Source organism: Rhizophagus irregularis, chromosome 13 (genome assembly GCF_026210795.1).
Source record: "Rhizophagus irregularis chromosome 13, complete sequence".
Classification (NCBI taxonomy): domain Eukaryota; kingdom Fungi; phylum Glomeromycota; class Glomeromycetes; order Glomerales; family Glomeraceae; genus Rhizophagus; species Rhizophagus irregularis.
In genome coordinates, this window is record NC_089441.1 from 4109596 (window position 1) to 4124862 (window position 15267).

Here is a 15267-nt window from a genome sequence, read left to right on the forward strand (position 1 = left end):
AGACCATTAATAACGCAAAAGTATGGTTCGGAGATTGCTGTTTATTAAGATCTGTAGCAAGATGATTAAATTTAGTGATACAATATATTAAATTTCTTGTTCGAGAGGATATTGTACGACCAGTCTTCTTGATAGAACTATATGATCGTATCATATAAACTTTACAAAAAACCACAGATTTAATATAAGGCTAATAAAAGTATTTTCGTGTGCTAGTAATAGCAATAAATCAGCCCTATCATCAAGCTCGTTAATAGTGCTAGTAAGAAAATTGTAAATAAATATTTTAGGAACGGAATAGTCTAATTTCAGGCTTTTTTGCAATAATAATATTAGGCTAGTATACAACATTTATAATCACAATAAAAGACATTTGTAATAACAATAAAAGACATAAAAAGGTATTTTTTAATAACAATATAACTAATTTAACATTACATTTATTTCAACTAAAATATTTCACCTGTAATTATTATTATATTGCCGAAAATAAAAAATTATTACAGATATATTCAAAATTTGAAGTTTTATGATAATCTACTGATAAATTCGATACCAAGAATCATTAGTATCTTTTTGTAATTGGTATGTTGGACATGAAAGTAATTAATCTCACCTTACCTTGAAACATTTTCAAACAGGCAATATGTAAAAATATAATATTGCCCATTATTTCCATGGAGTTTGAGGATTGCTCTAACACCTGCAAAGCTTTCAACTTTTACTGAAGCAATTCCAACCACATCACCAACGCAAATGTTAATTTTTTTGATAATCACCATTTTCTTCTTGAAAAGTATAAGATGCAAAATTATAAAAATTGACGTGAGTTGATAATAAAGCTTGTTCCATTGAACAATATGAAGAATAAACTTGCATAGCATCACCTGAGAGGTCATTTTTATAGGGATTGGAAGAAATAAATCCAGCAGCTTCAATACGCCATTTGGATTGTAAGTATATATCAGAACACTTAAATTAAACAATATTATCTCTAAATAATTGTGATTTTTTTGCTAAAAATTTATTTACCATTTATTTAAAACTCTGAATCATTATGATGTTGATCATGGAAATATGGATCCAAAGGACTGGGAGATCACGACCCTAATTCTGTACCTTGTTGCATATGAGTAATATTAGAATCAAGTGACTACTATTAAAAATAGTATCAGAAGAAAATAGTTGTTAAATCTCTTTGTATAACATGATTAAATTATTTATGTAGAGATGTGATCTCATCTAATCCAAAGCCAGATAGCGGATGATTTTCTGGATACATCATCCATTATGGATTAATCTGTCAGACAATCCATTATCAATTATCAGTTAAAAAATTCAAATGTGAAGTCACATGATTTTTGGTACTGGCCAGCATTACAAATTTTCCACTGGCACTATGATTAACTTCCGGATATCCCGTAATCAGATCTTCTTGCCAAAATTCTTCACATATTTATTGTAAACTCCTGGCTCCATATATCAATAATAGGATTTGCAATATTCGTTTAAGATGTTCAAAATAAACTTAAATTATTTCTTTGGTAGTAGGAGATTCGTTAATGTTGACTGGTATTTTATGACTTTGTTTCCATTAATAATGGTAATGTTTCATGGTAGTTCTTGAGTTTTATAAATTAAAATATAATTCGTTAACTTTTGAATAAGATTTTCAAAATTACCATTTTTTTGTTCAAACTCATTTTTTGTTTACTCAAAATCATAATCATCTTGATAATTTTTTCATCCCAAAGTATTATTTTCATTTTTTGATCATCTTATTAATTATAATTATTTGATAGTTATCTTTAGATACTTAGCTAGATCATACTTTATTAAAAATAGCCAATTTTTTGAAATATTTTTATAGACCTAGATACAATGGCTTTCAAAACAATTGTGCAATTATTTTGTAAAATTTTTAAAATATATCAAGATATATTTGAGGTATTTTGAGATTAAAATATTAAAATAATATCAAAGTTAATTATATTATAATAATAAAATAATAACAAAAACATTAAAAAATTATTGTAATATTATTTTGAGTTATTTTTATAGACCTAGATACAATATAATTACAAAATAATAACAAAATTTAATAAAAATATTTTGATATGTTAAATGTATTTTTGTAATATTTTAAAATTATTACAAAATTATTTCAAAAAATTGTCCATTTTTAGTAAAGTAGTGTAGATGCTCTTATTTAAAATTGAGGATATTAATAAGATTTCTGGTTAAAAAAGATGATGTCTATTAGACATATTGACTTTTAGAATTATAAAAAAAAAATTCAAAGAATAAAAAAAGTTTAATTACAAGAAAGAAATGTTTTGTATTGTTAAGCTGATTTAAACTGATTTATACTGATTTAATTTAAGGGATAAATCATCACTCATTAGGATAAAATGATCAGCAATCTATAATTAATTTTACAGGCTTTGTATTAATAAAAAAACCATTTTTTGGAATGTTCTGTTCTTTATATTAAAATTTTTCTAATGAGTAAAAAAAAAACAGTATACAATAACTCTTCTAGCCAAGGGGAGATATTATACAAGACTTACATTATGGTATTCATACACGATATTGGTGGAAACCATACAAATTTAACCAAACTAGCGAAACTAGCGTTAAGTCTAATCAAATCTGTATTAAAGCAATACCTTATTGAATGTTTATGTCTATTAATTGCTGTTTAAATGATGAGAACTTGCAATAACAATTCTTGATAATAAACAAACACACAAGCCAAGTTTTCATTGTTTTTATAATGGCAAAGATTCTGGAATTCAACAATCGACTTCTACAGCTATTAACAATACGTATAAACAAGTTTTTAGAAAGAATAAGACAGAGTATTCGGAAATGGTTGTTATAGGATTTGAGGATGAAATAATTACTAATGAATTATTGTCTGATATTTTATTTATTCCAATTTTTATTCGTAATAGATCGAATTTTAATTGTGGTTAGTCAAATTGGTATTTCATCTCATAAAGGTTATTACGGTGCTGGTCTAGAATTTCTTTCTACACTTATAACAAAATATAAGGGCAAACAATCACTTTTTATACAATCTATAGAAGATAATTGTAATTTAGATGTTTATGATGGCGATATTAATCAATACCATAATGAAGGAATTACTCCTGATGAAATTTGGAAGTCTATTAATATTCTTAACAAGTTTGATGGAGCAGCTTTATTTGGAATTACCAATTCATATATTTAACAAGAATTGGACAAGTTAAGAAATAATTCAATCACATGTACGAGCAATGATTGGAATGATATTGATAAGTTAAATCTTATATTTAGACAACAAATAAAAACTCGTAAAATTGCCAGTCCATTTTCAGATTGGTCAAAATTATTTAAGAATTAGTACGAACAAAATAATACAATAATTCAATTTCCTAATATTTTATTTCAAATCTATCCAGCTAATTATCAGTTTCAAGAAAAAGAATTAGGTGCATGGCGAGCAATATTTCGTGCCTCTGGTTGTATTAATATTACTCCATTTACAAAAAAACAACACATAATTGAATTTTGGACAAAAGCACCAGATCTTTTATCTGATAGAGACAATTTAGCAAATCTTTTTAAATCAGGAATGTTATTGTTGGTAGAAAAGAAATCTTCTTTTCAGCTTAATAGTGAAGGTAAAATACTTTAGAAAAGTCTGCAAGAAGCTTTAAAGGCAAATGTAAGAGGAATTGATGGAAAAATAAGAATTCTTTCAATTATTGCTGAAAATTTTACATATAAAAAAACTCAAAGAAAAGCTTAAGGTAAAATCTTTTTACCATCAATTTCCAATTTCTTCTTTGTCACTAACCTTCAATTCTTTTTCATTACAAATCTTCAATTTCTTCTTCGTCACCAACCTTCAATTCTTCTTCGTCACCAATCTCCAATTTCTTCTTCATTACCAATTCTTCTTTGTCACGTCACCAATCTTCAGATTTTCTTTGTCACTAATTTCCAATTTCTTCATCATCATTAATCACTAATTTTTCTTTGTTATCAATCCCAATTCTTCATCATTGATTTTCAAATCTTTATTTTCATCAGGTAGAAAATGATATAGTTAATTCTGCACAAAAACACGTAAGACTACAGTCAAAGTTCGTTATAGTGAATCCTGTTTAAGGTTGCTTGCTGAACCTAGGAGTTTAGGCAAGATGGCGTTTCGCCAAAAAGCGAAATTCTGCTGAAACTATATTAAAGTTATATTAAAAAACTGGTGAAACTTTAGAGAAAGGCGAAACTGCCAAAACTTATTATAAATGCTGAAACTGCCGAAACTCTGCCGAAACTATAATAAATCTATAGTAAAATTTTGATGAAACTAATCGTAAGATTTTGAAAAGGTTTAGACAAGCAACCTTAATTCCATTATAGTAAATTTGGCTTTTAGTGAACTTTTTTTATTTCCCCAGTTCATTCTATATAAAATTATATCTGTTATAGTGAATTTCTTAATTAAATCTCGATATTAGATATAGTAAATTTAATAAAAATTTAAATATAGAACATATATTATAAATTTATACTCGTTATAGTGAATATCACGTGATATTAATATTTGTTCTGTAATACAATATCATTTTTAGTTAATTTAAACGCCCATCTATTGTAACCATTAACACTTTTTTTTCTTTGTTCTCAAGATGCCACCCGATAGAAAAGGGAAAAGAAAAGTAGCGGAAGGAACCAGTAAAAGGAAAAGTTTATCTTTTGCAGAAAAAAAAGAATTATGCGAGTGGAAAAGAGATAATCCATCATATAATCAGGAAAATCTTGCTAAAAAGTTTGGTATATCAAAGCCACAAGTTTGTAAAATATTAAAAGAAAAAGATAAATGAATATCCATCGATATTTCAAATAAGGAATTTAAAGATCAAAAATGGGATAGAGGTGCCAAGTATCCAGAAATTGAATCTGCATTGTATTTGTGAATGCAGCAAACATTAGCATCAAATCTAACTATTACAGGAGATATATTAAAATCTAAAGCTTTGAATTTTGCAACTAGGCTACAAATAACATCTTTTACCGCTTCAGATGGATGGTTAACAAAATTTAAAAAATGATATAATGTAAGGCAAATTAATAGAGCTGGTGAAGCGAATAGTGCACCTTTAGAAATACTGGAAGAAGAGCGCAAAATTTTGCAAGAAATTATTAAACAATATGATCCTTGTAATGTTTATAATGTTGATGAAACAGGTAAAAACAGGTTAAATTTAGTGCAAATTTATAATTTTATTAACTAATTTTATGTACATACATCAGCTTTATTTTGGAATTTAGAACCATCAAAAACGCTTTCAGATCATTATATTTCTGGTACTAAAAAATCAAAGAATCGTATTACAGTTGTTTTAACTTGTAATGCCGATGGTAGCCATAAATTACCTGCATTAGTAATACATAAGTGGCAAACTTCACGTGTTTTAAAAGGAATTAAAAAAGATGATCTTCCTGTTTGGTACTATTGGAATCGTACTGCATGGATGCAAGTATCAGTGTGACGTGATTATTTAAATAAACTTAACCAATTAATGAAACGGCAAAATTGTAAAATATTATTATTGGCAGATAATGCGCCTACACATTTATTAGACGAAACTATTCAATTATCAAATATTAAAGTATATTTTCTTCCTCCTAATACAACTGCTCATTTACAACCATTAGATGCCGGTATTATCAATAGCTTTAAGGTAAACCCAATTATTGAATTTTTTCTATTAATATTTCGTTACTTATAATTTAAATTTCCTTTAATATTTATTCATATATTTATAATTTTAGGCTCAATATAGAAAATTATTAGTTGCAAATAGAGTAGAAACGTACGATTTAGCTCAAAAAAGCGGTTCTAATATAACACCAGTTGATATTCTTGATGCTATAACATTTGTTAGTGAAGCATGGAACATTGTAAAATCAAGTACAATTGAACACTGTTGGAAAAAACAGGTATTTTACCTGATTTTGAAGGAAATAATCCTGAAGAAAATAATTCCGATTGGAATTAAAATATTAATGATGATATTAACAGAATTACTTTAGAATTACAAGAAATGATTGATGAATTAAATTTACAAGATTCTATTACAGCTGAAAGATTTATTCATATTGATGATAAAATACTAATAGAACTATTATCCGATGAAGAAATTATTGCTGCAATAATTTCAAGACCTGAAAATGATGACATAGAAGAGGACGATGAATCAGAAACAAATATTAGTATTTCTAATAAAGAAGCTTTGAGTAGTTTAGAGAAAGTGGTTCAGTATTTTAAAAATCCACCTGATAATATTTTGGTTGATTATACAGAGTTAAAAACTCTTAATGCTTTAAAATCAAAAATTAACAAGCAAATTCAAGATAATGCAAAACAAACCACATTAGATAGTTTTATGCAACATTAAATATTCAAGAAAATAATAAAGTTTAAAAAATTCGTGTTATAAGAAACTTTTTTTTTTATTCATATAAAATTCACTATAAAGAAATCTCCCGTTTTTGTGAATATTCGTTATAGTAAACAAAATTGGATGGAACCGAAAGTTCACTATAACGAGCTTTAACTGTATATGGTCCAGGAGTACCAACCTTAGTAAAAACAAAAAGAACTGTTAAACGTATGTCAGAAGTTAAAGAAAAACAATTTTTAATGTTTTTTAAGATTGAAGTATAGTTACACAAAGTTCTTACCGGGTTGATAAAAATGGATTACCAATATTATATATGTGTAATCAAAAAATTAAATTGTGAAAAAAATTCAAAGAAACTTTTCCTAATGGAATGAAAAAAACATCATTTATGGGTCGATTAGCAAACTGCAGTAATATTAAATATTGAGATGATATAGGTGGACTTTATCTTACCTGTAATGATTATGGCTATATTCCATTTGAATCCTTAATAGTTATTGCACGCAATATATTTTTACAAAAAGATCAACTAGTAAGTAAAAAAATATTCTTTGATAAATATATTATTGTAATAAAATACATAATAATCATAATTTACCTATTTATCACATCATTAGAATAGTGTATTACAAAAAATTGATGCTTTGAAACATCATCTGCATCGTGGTTATAAAAGAGAATTAGTAGTTAATGCTGATGGTACAACAAAACATAATTCTTGTATTTCTTATTATTTGCCATATGCTTTTGGAAATTGTCTTGAAAATCATAACTCACAATGCTCAGAATGTGACCAATTTTTTGAATTTTTTGAATTCATACATCTACATATAAAAGAAGATCAAATAGCTACTTTAGAAGAAACTAAAAAACACTTACAGTATTATTTGGCCCATTCAACACGAAAGATATATTTAAATTCTCAATTTAAAGCTACTTTGGCAAATCTTGATGAGAATGGTGCATTATTTGTTGCCGATTACAAGATGAGAATTTTGCCAAGATCTGCTTGAGAAACAAAGACAGAGTTTTTTGGTAAAAGAGGATGGGCCCTTCATACGATCTTAATGTTTAGAAAAAAAGAAAATTGTGAAGAATTAGAGATAAGAGTTTATGATCACTGGTCAACTGATACTAAGCAAGATGCTTGGTTTACCGCCTCTTCATTTGAAGCTGTTTTTGAAACAATAAAACATAAACCAAAATGGATCAGAATAATGTCAGACAATGGAGCACATTATCATTCATCAGAACTTATAGTTATAATTGCACATTGGAATAAATGGTACCAAATTGAAGTTCGTGATTGGCAGTTTCTTGAACCAGGCGAAGCTAAAACAATTATTGATTCCCATCATGCTGCAGTAAGTATTCTATTGCTTATTGCTGTGTAATAAATTACACATTAAAATCATATTTATCTTTAGATTGCTCATTCAATTAGAAGATATGTTCGAATTGGATATGATGTTTGTGAAGGAAAAGATATAACGGAGGCGGCTAAACATTTATCTGGTACATTATTGGCAAATTTAGAACCAGATCGAGATCAATTGGGATCAAATATCAAAACGATAAAGGGCATTTCAAACTTATATATATATATATATATATATATATATATAGATCGCGATCTTGAACGAGAATTAGAAGAGTCACGTGATTGGCGTGAGTCCTGACGACCACGCTTAGGGCCAGCATTGAAGCGTGAATAAAGTTTATTAAGGCGATCATCCACTTTACGTGTAGGACGAAGGCTGCATACAGAAGGGGAGCAACCTTGACGTCCGCATACATGACACAAGGTATGTGCTTCGTTGGGAGGGTGCCATGTCAAACCTTTGCCTCAGAAAGCCACGGATAATTCTTTAGCAGCCTCAAGGGTATCAAACGAGGAGAAATTTAAATAAACATAAGGTTTGGGCTTGTAAGAATTGACAGAAAGAGGTACGTTAAGAGCTTTCGCGTTCACTTGGTAGCGATTTCGAGAAGGTCAGCTTCTTTGATATTTTTTGGAATACCGGCGAGGATAGCAACATGTTCTCTGTGGCTATCACGTTGGGATTTTGAAAAAGATGCCGGGCAGATATGTAAAGAATTGCCTAGGCAGATAATCGCCCAGATATTATTAAATTGGGCAATTGCATCAGCAGAGGAAAATTGGATATGGCCGTTGTAATAATGTTTTTTAGGAGTGAGTTTGCACTTAATCACAGTGCCATATCGGGAAAACGCCTGGCGGACTTGCGTCTCATTTAGGAAAAGTGGGATGTCGGTGACAAACAAAGACTTCGCTTCGTCATTGAGTTTGGCATCTGCAGGGGAATAATGAGTAAAGACTAAATTAAGAAGATCTGCACGTGGAGAGCTGACACAATCGGTATAATCATGCTGATCATTAAAGAAGACAAGGATCTTTTTATTATCACCTGATCCTTCACAGCGTGCGCGGGCACCATAAGAGGGATATCGGAAGAGTGAACAATCACTTGTCAGCGCGGAGGGCGATTGGCGGTAAATTTAGTTTTGAACGCGTTAGGCGCGTCACGTAGATAAGCCGCAGCATGATAACGAGTGGGTGCGGATTTGATAGCAGCAGCATTACCATCGGGGGATGGTCGACGTTCAGGTATATCGAAGGCAACAGTTTTGCCTTTACCATCAGCGTTAGAGGGAGCATAGATAGAAGCGTCAACAGTTTCAACAGGAGTAGTAATAGTATGAGGAGAGGTGATCACTTGGACTTTGTTGACAGGAAGACCAGAAGGAACGGTAGAAATAAGGTTGGGAGCGGGAGCGAGAGGGCGAAGTTATATCAACATTCATCGACGTCGTAGAGACAGGTACGTGTACGTTTATTAGGTGCGCCGGCGGTACTAGTGGGAGATAAAGGTCAATCTCCAGAGGGAGTAGAAACAACAGGACGTGGTGTTGGCGGAATATCTGGGTTAATAACAGAAGGAGCTGGAGGTGTAGTCATAGTATAAAGCTCAGAAAGAGGAAAGCAACTGTGTGGAAATATTAGTATTTATGAACGAGCACTTAGAAATTTTCGAACGAAAATTTCAAAAATAAATTTTATTAGTATTTTCAAATTCAGGAAAGAGTTGCGATGATCCTCATATTTGGTGATTATGAGCAAACAGTCTTATGACTTTATCTTTTATTATTAAATTTAAACGAAAAGTACAATAAACAGATCGAACAATATTACAAATATCAAATATAGAAAATAAACATAAAAAATAAAAAGAACAAGCTTCACGATTCATACAAGTAAAGAAATCTAAACAAAATAAATTTAAGTAAAGAAAAACTAAACTATTACAGAAACGCATGCCCCATCTTTACCCGAAGGCCAGTGTGAGTCAACTATCCAGCATGTCCTAAGATCCAATCCGTTACCAAAAAGAAATCCTAAGTAGAGGCTGAACTGTTAAGCGGCGCCAAAAATCCAAATGCGAAATCCAAGATCCCCCACGGATTATAGAAGAGGAAACCCAAGAAACCCAGGAATCCAAGGAAGCTGTCGCCAAGGAAGGTGTCGAAGAGTCAAGAGGAATGTTAGAGGAAGGTCGAAGAATAGAAGAAGGCCCAAGAGCTGACGATTTCATTTTTTTTGTAATGCCTTGAGCTAATTCCCAATGATGAAAGAAAATGGATCGGCACAACCAGATTTGAACATAAAGGTCAAAATGAAAGTCGTGCAAAGGTGTATCTAAGATAGACCATATGGTAGATGAAGAAAAATAAATTCCAAGAAATTCTGTCAAAGATATCGGTATAAGTCCTCTCGTGAGTCGCAGGCAGGAAATTGAAGGAGAGTCACAATCCCAACAATTAAGAGCCATAAATTCAGCAGCAAAAGAGTCCGGTAAAGGGATTAAAGATGACGCGGAAAGGAAATTATCAAGATAAGTAGTCCGAAGAGCCAATAGTAATGTTTTAAAAGTTTGTAAAGGGCTAAATTCCGGTAAAATATAAGGACAAGTCTACAAGTGGTCTAAAGTCTCAGGAAAGGAATTACATTGAGGACAAAGCCAACTTGGATTATAAAGATGAGGCTTTCGTTCGAAGAGTTGTAAGCGTTGGAAGCATATCTAAAAGTAGCTTGATACGGAAACCACAAAATTCGGAACGGCCATTCCGATGAGAGACAAAAAGCTTATTGTTATTGAGACAAAATTTGGTGCAAGCCCAATCAATATCAGAAGTTGAAGAATAGGAATTAAATCTTGGTAATACAGCAAGAGTTAAAAGACTTTTAGCGTCAAAAATATCTCTAATAAATTTCTGGATATTTATATCCACAGGTAAGGAATTAAATTGTAAAATGCAAGGAGCCAGCAATTTTGATGATGGACGAGAAGAAAGATATGAGTCATTATGAGCGGCTTTGGCTAATGCATCCACATGATTATTCAAAGGGTCGTCAGCATGAGCAGGAACCTTGATCAAGGTAACATCCAGATTCTTTTGCAACATAATAGTGCGTATGGAGGACCACAAAAGGTGGTTGAATTCTTTAAGCATTCTGGGAATAAAAGGAGCATCCACATACAAAGACCATAAAGAAAGTAATTGAGCACAATCAGTGGCGACAGTAATCTTTGAATTCCAAGGAAGGGAGTCCAATCCATGCAATAAAGCAAAAACTTCTGAACGTAAAGCAGAAGGAAAAATGGAAGAGATGATATTATAATGGGATTCCAAAATAAATCCATCAGGATCTATAGCAGTCCATGCATAAGCCATCGAAGATGCCAGATGACTAGAAGGAGAAAGGAAGGAACCATCAATATAAAGGGTAAACACCGAAGAAGGAAGTTGGATATCAGAAATCCTAAGCACTAGTTCATTCGTAGGAGGTAAGCGAACCGGAGCAAAAAGATGAAATAGTAAAAGAGATTTGGCATAGCCTAACGAGGCAGAAAGTGAAACCGAACGAGTATCCGCATGTATATAAGTACGAGGTTTCGTAGGATAACGGATCAAACTTGATAACGGAACATATGAGAAACATCCTTCAGAGGGACATCGTTTAATCAAAGTCTTAGAGGTAGAGGATCGTGGAATAGCAGAGGCACAACCTTGGCATGCAGTAAATTCAGAAAGTAAATCATCAACCGATGGCGCAATCCAATGTGAAATAAGAGCTTCATTACGTGGAGCAGGATAGGTAGTAATCACACGGCCAACGAGGAAAGAGTTAGTATTGCGATTAAAAGAAATAGCCCATTGAGGGTTAAACCAATAATTTCGATTAATATCTATAAAAGAAATAGAAGCTACGGTATGAGAACTAGGAATTCTAAATTGTTGTAAAATAAAAAAAGAAGGTGAATTAGGAATAACAATAAGATTGAACAAATAATTAAACCAAGCAGGCACAGATCCTTTGTTCGATACTCGTTTAAAAAAACGTAAATCTTTCCATGAGAGAAGTCGAGAGCCACACGGTGTAATCAATTGAGCAAGAAAATGAGTGCAGAAATTTTTCCGAACATTTTTCATGGAAGTAAATAAATCTTTTGGTAAAATAGACCGGAGTGGAATCGCCGGACGTAAATCTTTCCTCGGAGGTCGGAACAGTAAAGACCACGTGATATTTAAACGAGAAGAGAACAATAGAGAATTAAATAAAGAATGTGTTCGCAAAGAAAAGGTGTGGGATCATGGTTCCAGGTCAATAGTAGAAGGGCAGACATCACAGTCCAAAAAGCCTTGGAGATAAGTAATCATATAATTAGCAAAGAGCTTATATGAAGGGTGAGAAAAAATTTTCTGCCATGAAGCCACATGAGATGATAGAAATCGACCAAACGCTTGTTGAATAGAGAAAGGCAACAGTGTGAAGAGTGTGGAAAGAGGAGTGACTGAGGCCAAACCAGCCTTCTGACGAATAAGAGAAAGCATTGGAGAAACCATGCGATTAATGGTGGATTCTGCAAATAATGTGGTTTGTAGGCGAAATTCTAGCCTCGGAAGTAGGACAACGTTATAAAGATAAGCTATATGTTGTGCTAAAAGTTTTTTAGGACTGAGTAAAGCAGCCATGTCTTTAACCATGGAAGTAGTTTGGTTGTGAACAAAACGAGAAGAAGCTGAAAGATTAAACCAAACACCTAAAAAACGGAAGGATGTAGATAAGGCTAACACCTTTAAAGTAAGGGTATGAATCGTATTTAGAGAAGATGGGAATAGATCAAATACAATAATTTGAGAAAATTGTTCAGAAGAAAGAAGGATATATTTTGCTGAATTTGCTTGAGTATTATTTAAAGTGTAAAATTCAGCAGTGATGGAAAGGCGATCTTCAATTCCTTGTTTAGATGAAGCAATCAAAGTAGAGTCATCCATGAATGTAATATGTGAAACAGGAAGATTATGTTGTTCATATTCAATTGGAGAATAATCCAATAATGCAGAAGATTTCAAAATAAAGGGATCACAAGCTCGATTAAGTGTGGTAAGTAATGGATCCAAGTATATAACCCATAATAGTGGAGAGATGATTTCACCTTGGTCAATACCAATTCTAACTCTATATCCGAAGTATCACCATGATGTGTAATAATTTTGTTATTACGCCGTAAAAAAGGTTAATGATAAATTTGATCAATAAAGACGGAATATGCAGACGGATTAAAAGCCAGTCTAAACGTGTTCAAATCAATTGAGTCAAAGGCCTTAGAAATGTCCTGAGAAACAACCCATAGTTCTTGGTCATCGCTTTTATCAAAGCGTCGTTGATGAATAATAGCATCAAGCATCTTAATAGGAATGTCGGTGGAGCCGCCTGGTAATCCGGCAAAATTACCACCTTGGAGCACTTGATTGTCGGCTAAGATTTTTGATAGTCGAGTTGTAACGACCTTAACCACACATTTTCGTACTGTTTCCAATAGAGTGATAGGTCGCGTATTCTTCAATTGGGCGTCAAATTCATGAGGCTTTGGAATGGGATAAACAAGCGCTTCACGCCAATCGGCAGGAATATCTCCATGAATGAGACAAGCATTGGCTAATACAAGGGACAAATTGAAAGTTTCTCCAGTTAAATGTTTGAGCATCTGCATAAGAGATCTTGGAAGGACCAGAGGCTTTATTATTAGGCATAGAATTGAGAGTGTTTTTCCATTCATCGGCCAGAATAGGAGACATAACCAAGTTATATAAGGACGAATCAATATCTAGAAGAGGAGTATAAGCTCGTTGCCATCGTGGAGGAAATGAATCCGTAGAAGAATACTGGACCAAAGGAGGAGTGACAACCGATTGGAAGTGTTTAATAGCAGCTTGTTTGATATCTGAAGGATCAGTAAGTAATGTGGGTTTGGAGTCAATAACAACCAAAACTCTATCAAGGACAATAGAACGATGTTCCACTGATAGGGCTAAAGAAATAAAAGAGCCCGGGGATGTAGAGAAATGTTCATCTCTAAGAGCAGTATAATATTCAATGGAATCTACACGATGCTGATGGAATTGTGTGGAAAGATAAGCTGAGACCAAAGCTTTTTGTGAACGTAAAAATTTGACAAAAGTAGGAAGCGGTGTTGTACTATAAGAAGGTATAGTATAATCTGTTAAAAGAGACTTAAGGAGGATTAATTGGGTTGGTAAAGAATTAATCATTTGTAAAATTTGAGCAGGACGACCAGGCCTAGATGTGGTCAATTTAAACAATAATCTATCCAAGAATTTGTTGACAGCAATAAGCATGGTAAGTTCAGGAGGATATTTATGGTGATGAGTATTGGATACATGTTGGAATGGTAGAGAATCAATGGCACCACCAAGAATAGAACGTTTAAGAGCGTGCCAAAGTTTGTCCAATGAAAGGGCTGAAAGTGAAGATACTGAAGGGTGGTGTATGGTCAAGTATAACTCAAGACGTGAGTTTACTTCATTGGAAAATTTGTCCCAAGTGTCATCTTTCAAATTTTTGTAAAGAAAGATGGTGCGTTGTTCGCTTTTCTGCTTTAATCGAGCTTTGGATAAAATAGCGAAACATGAGCTAAAATCAAAGGCCGTTATAAGCACACGATGATCAGTAAATTGATTATCATTCAGCATAGGACAAGTTGCAACTTGAGAGAAAAGACCGGGAGCAGGAAATCCAGGGGATGACCAGATATAATCAAGTTTTGAAGAACCATTTTGATAATAAAAGGTAGGACTAGGACCTGAAATTGAGGAAATATGGGATTGATGATCCGTAAAATATTGAGAAGAGAGTGATCGTAAAATTTTTAAATGATGTTGAGGGAGATGTGAATGTGAAATTTCATCTGCATTAAAATCACCAAGGATAACTACGTGATAGTTATTGGAACGGGCTTTATCAAGCCATAAATTAAGTTGAACAAGAATAGCATCACGTTCTTTATAATGAATAGAATGATAAGGAGGAATATAAACAGAAATAATAAAAATTTTTGTCTGATGAAAAAAAAGATCTAATTTTAAAAGACGACCTTTCCAGGGATCAATCTTCTGAACATGTTTGTGTAAAGGATGGCGAAGTAAAAGACCAACACCATCATGTGGTCGCGAATTAGAGGGGGAAGGAGCCCAATAAGATTTAAAATTGGATTGAGAGTGTTCATTTTGATAAATAAATTTAGCACTGGAAGAAGTAAGACGAGTATCATTTAAAGATAAAACGCCAAAAGAAGAATGAAGGAAATAATTTAACAAATGCAATTGTCGTACAGGGGAACATAATCCATTAACATTGATTTGTCCAAAGTTAATAAGAGGGGAAGAAAAAGGAGGAGAAGGGGGATTATTAGGACTATTA

The 15267-nt window shown here is 32.3% G+C and overlaps 3 protein-coding genes across 3 annotated transcripts; all 3 read left to right on the forward strand.

Annotated features, from left to right (window-relative positions):
* Nucleotides 1-2776: 2776 nt before the first annotated feature.
* Nucleotides 2777-3238, forward strand: OCT59_005508 (uncharacterized protein; the record flags this gene model as incomplete). Its single annotated transcript, XM_066138405.1, has 2 exons — nucleotides 2777-2861; nucleotides 2958-3238. The coding sequence occupies 2 exons, from the start codon at nucleotides 2777-2779 to the stop codon at nucleotides 3236-3238; spliced, it is 366 nt and encodes a 121-aa protein (XP_065997542.1).
* Nucleotides 3239-6831: 3593 nt separating this feature from the next.
* Nucleotides 6832-7474, forward strand: OCT59_005509 (uncharacterized protein; the record flags this gene model as incomplete). Its single annotated transcript, XM_066138406.1, has 3 exons — nucleotides 6832-6871; nucleotides 6956-6993; nucleotides 7079-7474. 3 exons carry the CDS (start codon nucleotides 6832-6834, stop codon nucleotides 7472-7474), a joined length of 474 nt encoding a protein of 157 aa, XP_065997543.1.
* A 54-nt stretch (nucleotides 7475-7528) lies between these two features.
* Nucleotides 7529-7855, forward strand: OCT59_005510 (uncharacterized protein; the record flags this gene model as incomplete). The annotated part of the gene is made up of 1 exon (XM_066138407.1): nucleotides 7529-7855. One exon carries the CDS (start codon nucleotides 7529-7531, stop codon nucleotides 7853-7855), a length of 327 nt encoding a protein of 108 aa, XP_065997544.1.
* Between the last annotated feature and the right edge of the window lie 7412 nt (nucleotides 7856-15267).